This window comes from Acanthamoeba castellanii, assembly GCF_000313135.1.
Source record: "Acanthamoeba castellanii str. Neff unplaced genomic scaffold scf7180000084641, whole genome shotgun sequence".
In the NCBI taxonomy this organism is placed as follows: Eukaryota; Discosea; order Longamoebia; family Acanthamoebidae; genus Acanthamoeba; species Acanthamoeba castellanii.
The window spans coordinates 242,280-258,033 of record NW_004457343.1 but is presented as its reverse complement, the minus strand read 5'-3'; the positions used below and the strand labels follow the sequence as shown (position 1 = coordinate 258,033).

Below are 15,754 nucleotides of genomic sequence, written 5' to 3'. Positions count from 1 at the left end.
TATTGCCCTACTTCGCTACAAGAAGGGAAGTAGAATACAGTTCGAACTGCGTACAACATCAGCCGCAGATGGAACGGAAAAACCCAGCGTCGGGGGTGAGAGTGGGTGCACTCTACTGCCGCGTCAGGGAGTTGATCATTCGCTTGATGGCGGCCACTTGGAGCCCGGCTTGCGAGGCGTACGCGGTGCCGGTGTAGCCCCACCTGATCGAAGGGCTGTGAGGCCCACACGAACAGAGGAGCAATGGAGCGCGGAGGGGCGCGCACGCACCAGTCCCAGCACGCCTTCGGGTTGTAGGGAATCAACGAAGACACGATCGCTTGCGGGTAGAGCACGATCATCTGTAGGAGTGCGATGATGGTATCAGAATGGCAAGAGGACGTGAATCCGCCAGGCACGGTGGAATGGTACGTTGTTGGTCTCGGCCCATTGGTTGAGACCTGAGTGGACGTAGTAGGCGTCCTTGATCGTGGGGATGTCCATTTCGCAGCCGTGGAATGCCACGACGAGTTTGCACACTGGACGGGAGACCACTCGAGCGGTGAGCGTCTTACAACATCATTGTTCTGAGGCAGGCGAGGACTCCACTGTGCACAAACGTACATGCGCCCTTTTGGCAAGCAGTCGGGACGTAGACGTAGCCCGTGTTGCCCATGGAAAGCGAAGCGGGAGATAGCAGGGACGTGTACTCCCTCTGGCTGAAGGCAAAGATCTGTGTGGTCGTCAACACCAGCGTTAGCTGCGCTGAGCGCTGAGCCAATCTCGAGCAAGTGAAAGCAAGGCGCACGTTGGCCCGGTTGACGGAGGCTGCGCGCGGGTTGAGCGGGGTCGGGGCGTAGATGTGGCGTAGCATGGCGCCACTCGCGTCAAAGTTGCAGTTGTTGATGTAGGGCTCGCCCAGGAACCCACACGCACTGCCATAGCTGCGAGGGCGGTCAGCGACGTCAGTGTAGAAAAAAGAGAAATACACAGACCAGGTAAGTACTAACCTGTCTGAGACCCAGGAGTGTTCAGCCGACACGTTCGTCACCATCGTCACCTGCGACTCCTCGGTGATGTAGTACTCGTAGAACATCTTGGCCTTCTTGACCACACCTGTTTGTATCACCACCAACTATTAACCGCGAGCCTTGGTGCTTGAGGCAGCAGTGCGTACCAGTCTCTACGACAGTGTCCTTCTTGCCCGAGAAGAGCCACACACGCGAGTTCTGCAAGTTGCGCGGGTCGTCGATGGACCCTACACCATAGGCGTACGTCGTGCCCGCCCTGTGAAGTTGAATGAGTGGGTGAAGCTTCCGGAACAGTCGGTGCTCGCGTGTGGAGGAAGCGGATACGAACCAGAGCAAGTTGAGGTCGATCAGATCGGGAACGCTCATGCAAGAGGTCGTCGCCAGCAGAACGTTGTCCATTGCGCCTGTTGCCCCCCCCCCCGCACGCAAACCGCATCGCCAGGTGAATACTTGAGGTTGCTGCTTCTCAAGATGGGGAGCGCAAGAGCGAGTAAGAGGACGTACACCAGTAAGGTACGCCAGCAATGACGCCGGCACCCCTGATGCTGCTCGAGAACGCCACGTGCATCTGCACGGCCTGTATGACCCCCCCCCCAATAATACTACTCAACACCGATTCATGGATGGCACAGCTTCTGGCGGGAGAGAAGGGTACCATGGCACCGCCGGCCGAGATGCCCACCACACTAATGCCATTTGGATCAATGTTGTACCCCTCTGCAGAGCTCAGATTGTAAGTCGATCCATCGATAAAGAAAAAAGTCACGTAGGCGCAACGCACGCAGTTTTTGAGCCTCGGCACAAGACACTAGTAGTGTGACAAGCAGGAAGGCCACAAGGCCACGCCATGCACTCGACATCATCATCTTCACACAGCCCCACGGACAAAACCACCGACGATCCCCCAATATCTGGCCTCGTCGTTCGCCTTTTCTAAATTAATTAAAAGAAGGGAGGGGAGAACATGGTACAGGTCGAGGGAGGCAGCAAGTCGCGTTGATGGTTATCCGTGTCTCTGGCCACCTCTCCATCGTCCTCCTTCATACCGCGAAGAAGGAGAAGAATAAATATCCGCCGAGCGCTCGCATCGCTCTACTGGGTGCGTGCTAGAGCGTTGATCATGTTTTTGATGGTCGCCATCTGCAGGCCGGCCTGCGTGGCGTAGTCCTCTCCCGTGTAGCCCCACCTGCACCAAAGGGTGAACCCGCTGTGTCGTGTCGTGCCGTGTCGTGTGGCGTCGTGTGGCGTGTCGTGTGGCGTGGTGTGCGTGTTTGGACGCACCAGTCCCAGCAGCCCTTTGGATTGTAGGGCAAGTCCGATGACTTGATCGCTTGCGGGTAGAGCACGACCATCTGTGCACCACAGTCACACACAGAACCCGATCATGAGTAAAAAAAAGCATTATGGTCGCCACGTAAGAGAACGGTACGTTGTTGGCTTCGGCCCACTCGTTGAGGCCCGAGTGGACGTAGTAGGCGTTCTTGATGTCGGGGATACTCATTTCGCAACCGTGGAACGCCACGACCAGCTTACATACTGCGAAATGGAGTGTGGGTTCGAATGGGTTAGTTGTTGAAGCAATTGGGATGGTTCGTGAGTGGTGGCAAAGCATACGAGCGCCTTGCTGACAGGCGGTCGCCACGTAGACGTAGCCCGTTTGGCCCATAGAGATCGAGGCAGGCGGCGCCGGGGTGTAGTACTGCTGGCTGAACGCGAAGATCTGTGGTACACCGTCAGTCCGTCCGCGGCGTGAGTGGTCTCACAAACGAACACGCAGTGCACAGAGTGACAAAAAGTTGCTGGTAGGGCGTACATTGGTGGCGAGGGCGGCAGCGCGAGGATTAACGAGCGATTGAGGATAGAAGTGGCGAAGCATGGCGCCACTCGCATCGAAGTTGCAATTGTTGATGTAGGGGTCACCCAGGTAGTCGCACGCGTTCCCGTAGCTGTCAGCATGTGAAGTGTGCGTGAGATAAGGCAGTGTAAGCCGAATATCTTACAATCTAACGGCCCGTACTTGTTCGTGATCCAGGCGTGTTCGGACGAAATGTTTGTCACCATGGCCACGCTCGAGGCGTTGGTGATGTAGTACTCGTAGTACATCTTGGCCTTTTTGACCACACCTAGGGATGGGCCAATGTAAGTTGGTTTACACCAGCAAAACGAACGAGCCACACGGGGACGGCATGTATGCGCACCAGTGTCGACAACAGTGTCCTTTTGGCCCGAGAAGAGCCACACACGCGAGTTCTGCAGGTACTTAGGGTTGTCGATGGATCCCATGTCGTACGCATACGTCGTGCCATCCCTTGGATTGATAATCGTCGCGCACGCACGAGAGTAATCAGTAAGGCAATCAGTAAGAATGAGCGAAAGTGACAGTCAGCAGAGGGTTCGGAGCTAAACCATAGCACGCTGAGGTCGATCAACTCGGGCGTGGCCATGCAAGAGGTAAGCGCAATATCCATATCACCTTGCGCGCCTATAGTGGCACCGCATGCGACCAACGCTTAGAGATCGCAAGCAAGAAAGGGCATAGCTACATAGAGTGGATGGAGAGCTCGATCCACGTACACCAGTAGGGCACTCCGGCGATGATGCCAGCGCCCTTGACCGTACGCGAGAAGGCCACGTGCATTTGTACCGCCTGTGCGCGGGTGCGTGAGTTGCAGGGCACCATAACAGGGGAGAGGTGGCGATGGTACCATGGCTCCGCCAGACGAGATGCCCACCACGCTGAGGTCGTTCGCATCGATGTTGTAGCCATCTTCAGGCCGCGGTGGTGAGTTGGGTGGGGTTCTTTAGGATTTATCTCAATCTAGGGGGCGGGAGCTTAGATTTAGGAAGTGAAGGGACGTACTCAGCTTCTGGGCTTGGCATGGGAGAACAACGGCAACAAGAACAAGGGTCAGACTTGCCGCAAGCATCAGGGCGAGGTTGCCCACTCCCCTTCGATCATCTTTCATCCCTGGCGTTGCTCTTCGCGTTTCGTTTGCTTTTTCTTTTATTATTTCCCCTACGACAGTATCACAATTTTAATATTGATTTCACCCAACCGGGGTGTTGCACCACACTGATGGTTACCGGAGAACCACACGCCCAGACCGAAAAAGGGGACGACCAGCGGTCAATGTCTTGGGTGGGGCTGGACCACGCTGTAGAGCTTGGCAATTGTAACTCATCGTGAGAACCATCAGGCTATTGTGCCAAGACAACCTACCTGCTGGTTGTGGTGGGGCTTGAGTAATGCACCCAAAGGGATCGAGAACCACTGCCCCTTGCTTCCCCCGTCGCTGCCACTTGCAAGCTTGGCCAGCTGTTGGGCCAGTTTCTGCCGACGGAACAGTTTCCCGCCAAAATGAACGTTCGGGTTGGCAGGCGAACGTTGAAAGTAAACACACGGAGCCAACGTCAATCGAGGTGAATTCGAATTCTCTAGGGAGGAGGTTCCTGTTTGAAGAAGACACAATGAGTGGTGAGGCGACAATGGCCACGTACGGTCGTCTCGAGTACCTGCATCCCAATAATTCCTTCATCACCGAGCCCCTCTCAGATGCCTACAACCTCATCACCTTCGGCAGGTAACCTCTCTCGCCTCTCGAATCTCAAATTTGAAGTACGCTGCTGCGCGGCAAACATTTCCGATTCAAATTCATAACATTGATCTTCAAATCACCCCTCGAACAGAGACCCCAAGTGTGATATCGTGCTGGAGACTCCCCACATCGCCGCGGTTCAGACAAAAGTCTACGTAGACCACAGCGAGGTACGCTGAGCGCACCACTGCACGCACGCGCGCACCGCCGCCCGCGCTTGTGAGCTACTGCGGTCGAGGTCCGCGGCTCATCTCTCCGTCCCGCGGCGGGCTGTGTCGCTCTCTGCGTGCGCAGCTGTGGGTGTGCGACGCCGGCCCAGCAAACGGCGAGCCGAGCCTCACCCGCGTCAACGGGAAGGAGCTCGGACCCAATCCGCAGCAGCTGCAGCCCGAGGACGTCATCGAGGTCTTCAACCGTCGCTTCCGTTTCGGTAATCCCTGCCTTCGTGCCTTTACATTGTTGATGCGCGTGTGGTGAACTCGCCTCCCTCCGCAACCAACCATCACATTCTCCCAGTGGCCGAGCACACCAAAAAGAACGTCTCGATGTCCGCCAGCCTCGAGGCCGCCGTCGAGCAGATCAGGGACAAGCCGGTCAGCAGGGTTGGTCCGGCGGTTGAAGAGGAGCCCATGAACTACCTGGCCGAACGGATCAAGTCCGTGTTTGGCGAGGTACTACTCTCCCTGCTTGCAACGCATCTCGAGAAAGTGAGTCTCGGTGTTGATCGTTCTCAAACGGCGCGCGCAGGAGTTCTACGACAGGTCGTTCGAGCAGTGGTGCGACGGCAAGGCCTACGCCACCTCGAGCGGCCCGCAGCGCAACAACTACGACTGGGTGCCGGGACCCGATCTCGCCGCCATTGTGGTGCTTACCGACCGCCGCGCAGTGCGACTGCTCGTACCGAGCACTAACGCTTGTGACACGATGCAGCCTTTGATGGTCGAGAACGCGCTCACGGGCGCGGTCGAGCTCTATCTGCCGCTCGGCTCGTTCGTGCCCAAGCAGCCGCGCAAGGCCAGGCGGGTGGCCCGACGCACGGTCAAAAGCGAGGACCTCCTCCCGCCGGCGTCATCCAAGATCGCCGGCGACGCCCCCGCCTCGGGCAAGAACGAACGCGAAACGGAGAAGGCGACGAAAACGAAGACGACGACCAGGAAGAAGACGATCGTGATGGAAGAGGAAGAGGAGGTGGACCACGATGAAGAAGAGGTGTACGAGGAAAAGCGCGACAGGGGCGAAAAGGAAAAGGAAAAGAAGCAGAAGGGACGACGGACGGTGGCGGCCGTCAAGGGCGTCAAGCGTACGGCGTCGAAGACCGCCGAAGTCAAAGAAGACGAAGATGAAGATGATAACGAAGACTACGCGGTGGAAGCGAAGCCGTCGAGCAAGGGTCGGAGCGCGTCTGCTACGAAGGCAAAGGCGAAGGTGCCGCCATCCAAGAAGTACACCAGGAGAAAGCCAGTCAAGGAAGAAGATGACGATGACGAAGAGGAGGAAGCGAGCAAGGCCAAGGAGGAAGAGGTAAACGATGACGGCGACTTTGCGTTCAACGATAATGACGATGAAGTGGTCAAGCGCAAGACGACAAAGAAGGTTAATTCCACCAAGAGAGTGGCGAGGCGAACGACCAAGAAGACGACAACAACGAAAACAAAGAGTCGCAAGGCCAGCGACGATGATGGCGGCGACGATGAGGACTACAACGACGAGGCCAGCGAGGAGGAGAGCGTGGACATTGAAGGTGTCACCGCTGAGGAGGGTGACGACGACGACGATGACGACGACAACGACGAACGAGTACGTGGCGCCAAAGAAGAAGGCGGCGGCCAAGCGGACCGCGACACGTAAGAACACCACCAGCGCCGCCACCAAGAAGGCGAGTCCGCCGGCCGAGTCTCCCGTGCGACGGAGCGGCCGAGCCACCCGAAGCACCACGGGACCCGTCACCGCCAAAGCCAGCGTACGCCCACCCACCCACCCTGCGTCGCCCAGCGCTGGCCGTGGTTCCATTGCAACCCACACACTGTTTTGGTGCTCACTATCACCCTTTCGACAATCACAGGGCGCCTCGCTTTTCCGTGAGACGAAGGACCGCGGCAAGCTGGTGGATCCGTTCTCGCCGACGAAGAGCATCACGTACGCCACCCCACCACCTCTTCCTCTCGGTCGAGCTTTAACTTTACGTCGTAACTTTACATCGTCGTCGTCGTCATGTGCTGACTTTCGCTCTCCTGGTCGTTGGTGTGATGGTGGCCGAGCGCAGAAAGAACTACAAAGAAGTGTACAAGAAGAAGAAGGCGCAAGGCACCCCGCAGCGTGGGGTGGTGACGCGACGGAAAGCCAACGCCACCGCCACCGATGAGCCGCCCGCCAAGCCCCGGGGCAAGCTCGACCTCTAGCCAGGCAGTCTCTACCTTGTACCCCAATCACGTGGAGGTGATCATTTTAATTGGTGATCATCACCTTTCTCGCAATTGACGGCCATAGCAGCGTTGTGTGAAAAGCGCACAAATCGCGCAGTGCCGGCAGCTGCGTGTGGGCCTGGCGATGAGAATTATCATACACCAGACCACATCAACGCAAAGACACGACATCGACATGAACCTGTTGCGACAGCGAGCGAAGCAGGCGTCCTCCTCAGCGGGCTCTGGCGGAGGCTCGGCGGCGGCGAGGCTCTTGATGCGTGAGGTGCCGACCCTCATCGAATCCCTGCCGGCCGTCAGTGAGGGTCAGCTGACCCTCACTTTCGCCGAAGACCCTAACTCCCACTCGTCTCCATCTTCTTCACCTTCACCTTCACCTTCACCTTCTTCGTCTTCCTTGAACAACAACCTGTTCTGCCTTCACCTGGTGGTGCGACCGCGTAGCGGCCTCTGGGCCGGCGGCCGCTTCGTCTTCCGCGTTGACGTGGCGCCCGACTACCCCTTCGGCCGGTCCAACGTCAAGTGCCTCACACCCGTCTACCACCCCAACATCAACGAAGAGGGCAGCGTCTGCTTGAACATCCTGCGCGAGGACTTCTCGCCGGCCATCCACATCGAGCAGATGTGCCAGGGCATGCTCTTCCTCATGCTCCACCCCAACGCCGAGTCGCCGCTCAACGACCTCGCCGCGCGTGAGATGCTCGACGCGCCGGACCTCTTCGCGCAGCACGTGAGGGTCGCCCTCTCTGGCGGCACCCTCCACGGACGCCGCTACTCGAACTGCCTGGAGGCCTAACATGAAGAAGATGATGAAGAAGAAGAAAGAAGAAGATGATGTAGGAAGAAGAAGAAGATGTAGAGCAACTTTTTCTTTTTCTTGTTCTTCTGGTTCGCAGTCGACGGTGGAGAGAAGACAGACTAGGACCGTCCGAAGAGGCGAGCAAAGAAGGAGGGCTTCTCCTCCTGGGCACCGGTGGCGATGGGCACTTCCCTCTTCGTCTTCTTGGGCTCCTCGGTCGGGGTGGAGATCACAGGACCCTCTGCAGCGTCATCAACCACCTCTGGTGTGAGTACGCGCAGAAGAAGCAGAAGAAGAAGAAGTAAAAGAAGAACTGGTGGGGAGGCCGCACCGTAGTCTTCGTTCCAGCGGACGCGTTCGGCGAGGAAGGCGGACGTGCAGCGGGTGCCGTACTTCGAGTCGAGATGGGCAGCCTCGGCCTCCTCGGCAGCACGGCGGGCTGCCAGGCGAGCGGCGCGCTTGATGGACATGACCTTGACTGGTCGCTTGCCCTTGAACTGCCGCGCCTCCTTGCTCCAGTACTCTAATCATCATCCAATCGTTAAAAGAAAGTAAATAAAAAAATAAAAATAAATCGATTGTGGTGAATGGAAGAGGCGCACTTTGAATGTTCCGCTTGAAAAGGATGGGCTGACCTTGGCTGGATCCGCTGGACACGAAGGCCGATGCCGTTCGCGCCACTGCATAATTGGAAACAACATTGTGGGGGGCGGGTGATTAAATTGATGCCGCCCCGGCATGAAATGTGGTACAATGCACATAGGCGTACCCAGGCAAGAGGATGAAGTGGCGGGCTGGATGCCAGCACCGGTGACGGGCGCAATCGACCTCCGCAGCATGCTTACAATCTGAAGATATAATCAGCCGCGTTTCTCGGCTTTTCTTTTTGCAGATCACTAAATAAATCTGAATTGAAAGATTTGTTTCGTCCTTTTTTTCTTGATCGGAAGAAGGAGCGGAGGCCACGACTGCGTGAGTGATTCGTCGAAGGGATAGCATCTGCCTTTGCAAACACAATGGCGTCTTTCTTCGAAGATACGTTTGAGGTGAAGAACATCGATCCGGAGGGCAAGATTTTCGACAAGGGTACACCATCCACTCCCCCCCGCATTCTTAAGAATCATGATTTTCGTTTTCTTCTGCCACGATCGGCTGGGATCGATTAAAGAGTGCATAAATCGCTGCTTTTTCGGTGTGATTTTTTAATTATTATATTTTATTTCAATTACTCATTCGTTTAATCTTCACTCTTTATTTTATTTTTGCCTCTTTATTCTCATCGCCCATCCCCCTTTTAGTGTCGAGGCTCGAGTGCAGCAGCGTGAGCTACGACATGCAGCTCCTGCTGGACGTCAACACAGACATCTACCCGGTCGAGCTGGGCGACAAGCTCACCGTGGCGCTGGCCAAGAGCCTCACCGACAACGAGATGGACGACGGCATCTTCGACCAGAGCGGCCGAGCATCGCTGGCCGACGAGTACGAGTACGTCATGTACGGCAAGGTCTTCAAGTGCCTCGAAGACAAGGGCTCCAAAGTGTACGCTCTCCGTCGCGCGTGTGCGGTGTGTGCCGTGTGTGTCGTGCGACCAACCGCACGAGCGCTACGCGTGGTGAAATGGACCAGGTCGACGTTCGTGTCGTTCGGAGGGCTGCTGATGATGCTCAAGGGCGACGCCGCACAGCTGGAGAAGATCACCGTGGACCACCGGATCTATCTGCTCATGAGGAAGGCCTGAGAAGCAGCTCTTTCCCCGCACACGCACACACGCCAATACAACACACACGCACACGTCCTTCTTCCCCTTCCGCACGCGGCCTCGTATTGTGTGTCGTGTCGTGTCGTGTCATGCGTGTCGTGTTGTGTTGGGCGCGCCGAAATTGTACACAGCCGAGAGAGGGACGGCTTAGGAGGCGTCGGGCGAGAGGCGAGTGCGCTTGGAGGGCGGGGCGGCGGTCGAGTGTTCGTGGAGGAGGGTGACGATGGTCTGGATGAGGATCAGCTGCGACGTGTCCGCTCGCGCGCGTTCCAGCTCGGCCTTGATCTGGGCCACCAGCTCCTCGTCCAACAGCTCCGTATCTGTCACCGCACCGCACCGCACACGTCAGGAACGCACAACACACGACACACGACACGCGCGGGCGTGGAGCGAAAGGGCGTACTGTGTTTGCACTTGGTGACCACCTCGCGCACCAGCTCGAGCGCGGCTTGCCGCACCGATGGGAACTTGGTGTCGCCGGTGATGAGCCAGCACAGGTCCAGAATGTCGCGCACCAGGCCTGGGCTCAGGGTCACGCCCGTGCTCTCCTCGCCCTCGACGTCCATCGCCGACGCCGCGTCGTCGTCGCCGGTGGTGGTGGCGGCGGCTGCGGGCTTGGCGGGGGCGGCGAGCACGCGGACGCAGCGGGTGAGGGCGTGGAGGAGGGGCACCTGGAACACGGCGACGGAGGTGCGGGCGTGGGCGACGAGGAAGCGGGCGTGGGCCTCGAGGTGGGCGCGCTGGGCGGCGGGCGCCGAGGCCGACGGGAAGGCGTTGCCCAGGGCGGTGACCGCCGCGACGCGGAGCTTCTCGCGGATGGCCTTCCGCTTGCGCGACTCCTCGCCGCCGCCGCCCTCTCCCGACGACTCCTCCTCGCGCTCCTTGCCCTTGCTGGCCTCCTCGTCCTCGTCCTCCTCGATCTCCCCCGCCGCAATATCTTGAATCTCCTCTTTCACCTGATGACACACACGCCGCACACACGACACAGCGCCGCACACGCGCACGACACGCACCGCACACAGATCAGCACCAATGGGGGGGGAAGCGAGTGGTTGCAGGTGAACGTACCTGGCTGTAGACGTCGATGTCGGGGAAGAGGGTGAGGAGGGCGGAGAGGGTGACGATGGCCTGCAGCTTGTACTCCTTGTCGCGCTTCTTGCACTCGGCGATCACCGTGGCCAGCAGCTGCGCGGGCGCCGGCAGCTTCGGCCCGCCGGACGCCGACCCCGCCGCCGCCTGGCCCAGCAGCAGGTCCTTGCACACGCGGCAGACCGAGGCCAGCGCGACCAGTAGCCCACTCTTGCCTACCGAAACATTGAGTTATTGAAGAAAAAAAAATGCGTGTGTCGTGTGTGTGTGTCGTGCGTGTGTGTGTGTGTGTGTGTCGTGTGTCGGTGTCGTGTGTACCGTTCCAGGTCCTGCCCTTGAGGCCGGTGAGTAGCAGCGCGAAGAGGCTCTCCAGGTAGGGCGTGATGGCGTTGACGTTGGACTGGCTCTCAACCACCTCGGCCAGCGTGAGCGCGCCCTGCTTCTTGAGCGCCCACGAAGCCGCGCCGATCGACTCGGTGAGGGCTTCCAGCACCTCCTTCAGGTAGAGCTGCACCACGCTGTTGGTGCCGATCTCCTCCCACACGCCCTTGAACAGCTTACGCGTCTCCTCCGACTCGTCATTCCTGCGCCCCATCACGACTTAGTGTGTGTCGTGTCGTGTCGTGTGGCGTGGCGTGTCGTGTCGTGTCGTGTCGTGTCGTGTCGTGTCGTGTCGTGTCGTGTCGTGTCGTGTCGTGTCGTGTCGTGTCGTTGGTCGTGTCGTGTCCGAAGAATGCAAGGCGAGGGAGTTCACGTACTTGCCCAGCAGGACCAGCGGGATGACGACCTTGAAGTGCTCTTTGATGGCGTCCTTGCGTGCCAGCGCCTGCAGGCACTGCGCGCTGGTGACATGCGCCACCTCGTCGCCCTCCGTGTACAGTTTCTGCAGATCACCACCACCAGTGAGCAGCGCGTGGTGGTGGTGGTGGTGGTGGTGGTGGTGGCGGGTGGCGAGCGTACCTTGAGGTGGAGGACGTAGTGCTTGAGCGAGGCGTGGGTGGTCAACGGGGCCAGACCGGCGGCCGCGGTGGCGTAGGTCGACCGCACGATGGGCGATTTGTCCTTGAGCGCAGCACGCAGCGCCTTGAGCAGCGCGGGCGCCTCGCCCTTCACCACATGCGGACACTGCAAACCGCACACGCACCCGACACCATTAGCCGCACACGCGCCACCGCACACGCACAACCGCACGCGCGACACCACTCACAGCAGAATTTGTGCAGAGGATTGGGTCCCAATGCGTACCACCATGGTGAGGGAGGATATCATGTGTGCGGTGCCGCACTTGGTGGGCAGACCGACGCCGCGCGCGAACAGCTCCTGCAGGGCCTTGGCCAACGGACCGATGTTGGATTCGTCGACGTACTTCACGCACAGGTCCAGCTGATGACACAAACACGACACACACGACACACGACACACACCCACGACACACGCGACATACATTCGTTAGGAGCGAACGAAAAGCGAGTGGCCGTAGCCGCGCGAACATCGTACCGTGTCGTTGAGTGGTGAAAGTCGGCTCAGGCTCACGCGCGCTTGCTGCACGATTTGTGGAGAACGTTATAATGAGATATTCATGCAATGCAGCTTGTTGCGAGCAGCGTGTGCGCAGCGAGAAATAAATTAAATTCAAAAAACTTCACCTCGAGAACTCGCTGCGAGTCCTTGTCGGCGTGGAGCGCCAGGTAGTTGAAATCCTGCGGCTCCAGCTGCGTGAGCGAATCGACGAGAACGTGCACGATCTCCGGCACGTGAGGCTTCAGCAACGGCCCCGCAACTGTACGCCGCCAGGTGTTCAGTACGCCACTAACGATGCCACTATGCAAACGCACCGCATACACTGACACGACACGACACACGACACACGACACGACACACACGACACACAAACCTTTGCAGATCTTTTGGATCTGGTCGATGGTCAGGCCGAGGACTTCCTTGACAGGGCTGTGCAGGCCGTCGGTGAGGAGGAAGGGCATGATGATCGCGATCGCCTCCTTGCCCTGGTCGGGGTTGGTGTAGACCGGATCGCACAGCCGCACCGAGAGCGAGGAGAGGGTGCGGAACATGGACATGGCCGCCTTGCGCACCGACTCCTTGATGTCGTCGATCACCCGGAAACAGCAGAACCACAGTTCCTTCAAGAACGGCTCCACGTGACCTGCAAGCCGACACATGAGCCACAATCGGGTGCGTGCGATTGTATGTGCGTGTGTGCGTGTGTGCGGTGTGTGCGGTGCTGTATGGTGATGGGCGTACTGTAGATCTTGCTCTGGAGTGCGTCGGAGATGGCGTAGCATGAGGACTCGCGCGTACGCCACACGTTGGACACCAGGCCCTTGAGCAGCTCCTTCATGATGGGCTCGAAGAACTCGTCCGCCGCTTTGCGCGCGTCGGTGATGGAATTCAGAATATTCCTCATCGACTGGGCCACGCGCGGGTTGGGATCGTAGGACGAGCGGTAGAGGAGGGGCACGAGCGTCGGGAGGAACGGCTTGAGGTACTCCATGCCCTCGCGCGACGCCAGGGCCGTCGCAGCAAAGGCCGCGCCCTTGCGCGAGTTCCACAGGCTGTGGTGGCTCGCCAGGTTCAGGAAGCGGTAGATCAGGTCGGGCTGGCCCAGTTCGTTGGCGACCGAGCAGAGCTCCTTGTAGGTCGACAGGCCGCCGGTGCCCATCGCCTTGGGAACTGCGCCCAACGCGCCCTCGGGGATCACCTCCCTGCGCACAAAAATTTACATGTTACACACACACACACTCGCCACACACACACACGCACACGCCACACGCCACACGCCACACATGAGTGGTGCGGTACGTTTCGTCCTTGCGCTGGACTTCGGCGGCCTGCTTGGCCTTGCCGGTGGCGAGGGTAGCCACGAGGTTGTCTACCAGCTCCCGCTTCATCCCGGCGTCGCCCAGCTCGTAGACCATGACCAAGCCCTTGGAGGCCACCTCCTGCGTCACTTCGTTGTTGTCTGTCGTTGTTGATTGCTTAGTGAGTTGTGCATCACCATCATCGTCGTCATCATCAAGGCGAACACGAATGTGGCTTCTGAGCGCATAACATGCATTCCACAGAGCACTGCGTAGAGACGGAGGGTGGGGGGATTACCGGCAAGCAGGCGTGAGAAGTAGGCCTGGATGAGGGCCAGCTTGGAGCGGAGCTCGGGGTGCGTGGAGGAGTGCTGCAGGAGCGACAGCAGCCAGATCGCGGCCGCGTTGCGGCTCAGGTTGGCCCCCGATTGCACCAACGAGAAGAGCTTGGCCAGCATGCCGGCCATGACCTCCGGGTACGGCACCTCCACCGGCGCCGGCACGTCCGGCTTCTGCTTGCCCTTGTCGTCGCCTTCTGCCTCGTTCTGCTGCTGCTGCTGCTGGGCCTTCTTCTCGGCCGCACGCTTCTTGCTGACGTCGTGGTGGTCGTCGTCATCGTCCAGCGGGTCGTCGATCTCCGGGTGCAGGGGATCCTTGGCAGCGGCCGACGCTGCACCCGACGCGACGCACGACAGGGCCTCGCCCACGCTGAAGTGGATCTCCTCGCTCTTGGTCTTGTCCAGGCCGTACAGCGCATTGAGAATGTCCGTCTGTGTGCGGAGGGATTTGGGGCGGTCGTGAGTCGTGAGTCGAGTGAGCCCCGGCAAGGGGGGACTGATGGGTACCTTGTGGGCAATGCCCGGCTCGCCGACGCACATGTAGCCGAGGGCGAGAGCAAGCTTTTCGATGAGCTTGGCCTCCGTGGTCGAGCCCAGCAAGGTGGTGAGCTTCTTCACGAGGTCGCCCTTGGTGAGCACCTTGGGCGCAGTGGCGTCACCTTCACCGGTGGCGCTCTGGCCTTCGGCGGGTCCCTCCGGCAGAGGCAGCGGCGAGTACCGGCCGATGATACCGAGAGCGCGCACGGCGTAGACCTGTTTTTTGGGGCCACGGCGCGCATACGAGTGGTCAGCGCACCGTTGCAATCATTGCCCGAGCGAGCGGACTGGGAATCGAACCTTGATCTGGGTGGAGCGGTGGGCGAGCACGTCGACCAGCTTGCCGACGGCGGCCTCGAAGGGCTGCTTGCACTGCGGAGGCATGGAGCCGGACTGGAGGCTTCGGCAGATCAAAAAGCTGAGAGACCACAAAAAATAAACCAGGTTAGGCCTCAAGAGATCACGCCTGCACGGGCAGGAATGCAAAGAACGTACGCGAGGGTGTTGATGGCCGCTTCGACCTTATCGACGTTGATCTCGTTGGCGTCGAGCTGTGGCAGGTAGGTCTGCATGATGGCGAGGACTCGCTCGGCCGGCAGATGCGGAGCGGAGAAGCCGATAATGCGGGCGATGATCTCGCGCGACTCGTGGGCGCCGGTGTAGAGCAGGTTGCTGTTGCCCAGGAACAGGCCGATCTTGGCCGTGTAGTACTCGGCCAGCTGCTGGTCGCTCATGTGGTAGAGCGTGACGTAGAGCGACTTGGCGGCGACGTGGTGCAGGGTTGGCCCACCGCGCGTACCCAAGCCCAGCTCCAGCAGATCTCTGCATCGCAAGTGTGAGGCACCGCAGCACACGACCACGCACGCACACACACGCACACGCACACACGCACAGGTACGTACCGGTAGAGCGTGAGGCAATCACCTGCGCTGCTGAGGTCGGCCAGGTACTCGGGCCACGTGCGGCCGCTCCGTTGGATGTTGTTGCGCAGGCACTTGAGGAGGAAACTGAGCGCCTCCTCGTAGCTCGCGGCCGGGAACGGCAGGGCGTTTTTGTCGTTCACGCCCTCCATGCGCTTGGCAACCTGCTTGGAGACGAACTGGACCAGATCGACGAACGACGGATAGGGCTGGGCGCTGTCGGAGATGATGTCGACATGGTGATGCACGAACGGACGCAGGCCTCGCTTGGCCTCATCCCGCACCTGGACGAGCGTTCATTGGAGTTAACAAGCGAACAAAGCCAACAGTTCGCCCCGGCTTGGCCGTACGTACCTCGGGTCGGTCGTCGCTCACGCCGAGTATGCACACGAAGCGGCTCGCCACGTGTGAGAACGGGAAGATCTTGATCGCTGCAGAGGGACGAACAAAAGATAAAATAAAAT

The 15,754-nt window shown here is 59.3% G+C and overlaps 7 protein-coding genes across 7 annotated transcripts in view; 3 read left to right on the top strand and 4 right to left on the bottom strand.

Annotated features, from left to right (window-relative positions):
- Positions 1–112: 112 nt before the first annotated feature.
- ACA1_365380 (PHB depolymerase) lies at positions 113–1,578 on the bottom strand (the record flags this gene model as incomplete). The annotated part of the gene is made up of 8 exons (XM_004335935.1): positions 113–215; positions 271–341; positions 412–518; positions 604–739; positions 788–923; positions 990–1,095; positions 1,157–1,414; positions 1,548–1,578. 8 exons carry the CDS (start codon positions 1,576–1,578, stop codon positions 113–115), a joined length of 948 nt encoding a protein of 315 aa, XP_004335983.1.
- Positions 1,579–2,102: 524 nt separating this feature from the next.
- Positions 2,103–3,976, bottom strand: ACA1_365370 (polyhydroxybutyrate depolymerase; the record flags this gene model as incomplete). Its single annotated transcript, XM_004335934.1, has 10 exons — positions 2,103–2,196; positions 2,292–2,362; positions 2,440–2,546; positions 2,625–2,730; positions 2,824–2,956; positions 3,028–3,133; positions 3,209–3,318; positions 3,554–3,657; positions 3,716–3,777; positions 3,871–3,976. The coding sequence occupies 10 exons, from the start codon at positions 3,974–3,976 to the stop codon at positions 2,103–2,105; spliced, it is 999 nt and encodes a 332-aa protein (XP_004335982.1).
- Positions 3,977–4,496: 520 nt separating this feature from the next.
- On the top strand, positions 4,497–7,005 carry ACA1_365360 (uncharacterized protein; the record flags this gene model as incomplete). Its single annotated transcript, XM_004335933.1, is given in 9 exon segments — positions 4,497–4,591; positions 4,698–4,776; positions 4,901–5,036; positions 5,123–5,277; positions 5,354–5,503; positions 5,537–6,403; positions 6,420–6,566; positions 6,669–6,742; positions 6,870–7,005. 9 exon segments carry the CDS (start codon positions 4,497–4,499, stop codon positions 7,003–7,005), a joined length of 1,839 nt encoding a protein of 612 aa, XP_004335981.1.
- A 199-nt stretch (positions 7,006–7,204) lies between these two features.
- ACA1_365350 (Ubiquitinconjugating enzyme subfamily protein) lies at positions 7,205–7,825 on the top strand (the record flags this gene model as incomplete). Its single annotated transcript, XM_004335932.1, has 2 exons — positions 7,205–7,377; positions 7,474–7,825. The coding sequence occupies 2 exons, from the start codon at positions 7,205–7,207 to the stop codon at positions 7,823–7,825; spliced, it is 525 nt and encodes a 174-aa protein (XP_004335980.1).
- A 122-nt stretch (positions 7,826–7,947) lies between these two features.
- Positions 7,948–8,667, bottom strand: ACA1_365340 (uncharacterized protein; the record flags this gene model as incomplete). The annotated part of the gene is made up of 4 exons (XM_004335931.1): positions 7,948–8,090; positions 8,160–8,351; positions 8,431–8,508; positions 8,598–8,667. 4 exons carry the CDS (start codon positions 8,665–8,667, stop codon positions 7,948–7,950), a joined length of 483 nt encoding a protein of 160 aa, XP_004335979.1.
- A 177-nt stretch (positions 8,668–8,844) lies between these two features.
- On the top strand, positions 8,845–9,566 carry ACA1_365330 (uncharacterized protein; the record flags this gene model as incomplete). The annotated part of the gene is made up of 3 exons (XM_004335930.1): positions 8,845–8,914; positions 9,127–9,367; positions 9,455–9,566. 3 exons carry the CDS (start codon positions 8,845–8,847, stop codon positions 9,564–9,566), a joined length of 423 nt encoding a protein of 140 aa, XP_004335978.1.
- A 168-nt stretch (positions 9,567–9,734) lies between these two features.
- The window catches only part of ACA1_365220 (HEAT repeat domain containing protein), a gene marked incomplete at both ends in the record, with an annotated part of 6,249 nt that continues 229 nt past the window's right edge, over positions 9,735–15,754 (bottom strand). The window contains 17 exons of the mRNA XM_004335929.1: positions 9,735–9,907; positions 9,991–10,543; positions 10,656–10,891; positions 10,995–11,260; positions 11,435–11,559; positions 11,637–11,801; positions 11,922–12,059; positions 12,323–12,456; positions 12,571–12,840; positions 12,939–13,399; positions 13,497–13,656; positions 13,794–14,265; positions 14,341–14,586; positions 14,671–14,788; positions 14,866–15,192; positions 15,273–15,574; positions 15,645–15,721. Coding sequence (XP_004335977.1) covers positions 9,735–9,907; positions 9,991–10,543; positions 10,656–10,891; positions 10,995–11,260; positions 11,435–11,559; positions 11,637–11,801; positions 11,922–12,059; positions 12,323–12,456; positions 12,571–12,840; positions 12,939–13,399; positions 13,497–13,656; positions 13,794–14,265; positions 14,341–14,586; positions 14,671–14,788; positions 14,866–15,192; positions 15,273–15,574; positions 15,645–15,721 — 4,223 coding nt within the window. The remainder of the gene's footprint in view (positions 9,908–9,990; positions 10,544–10,655; positions 10,892–10,994; positions 11,261–11,434; positions 11,560–11,636; positions 11,802–11,921; positions 12,060–12,322; positions 12,457–12,570; positions 12,841–12,938; positions 13,400–13,496; positions 13,657–13,793; positions 14,266–14,340; positions 14,587–14,670; positions 14,789–14,865; positions 15,193–15,272; positions 15,575–15,644; positions 15,722–15,754) is intronic.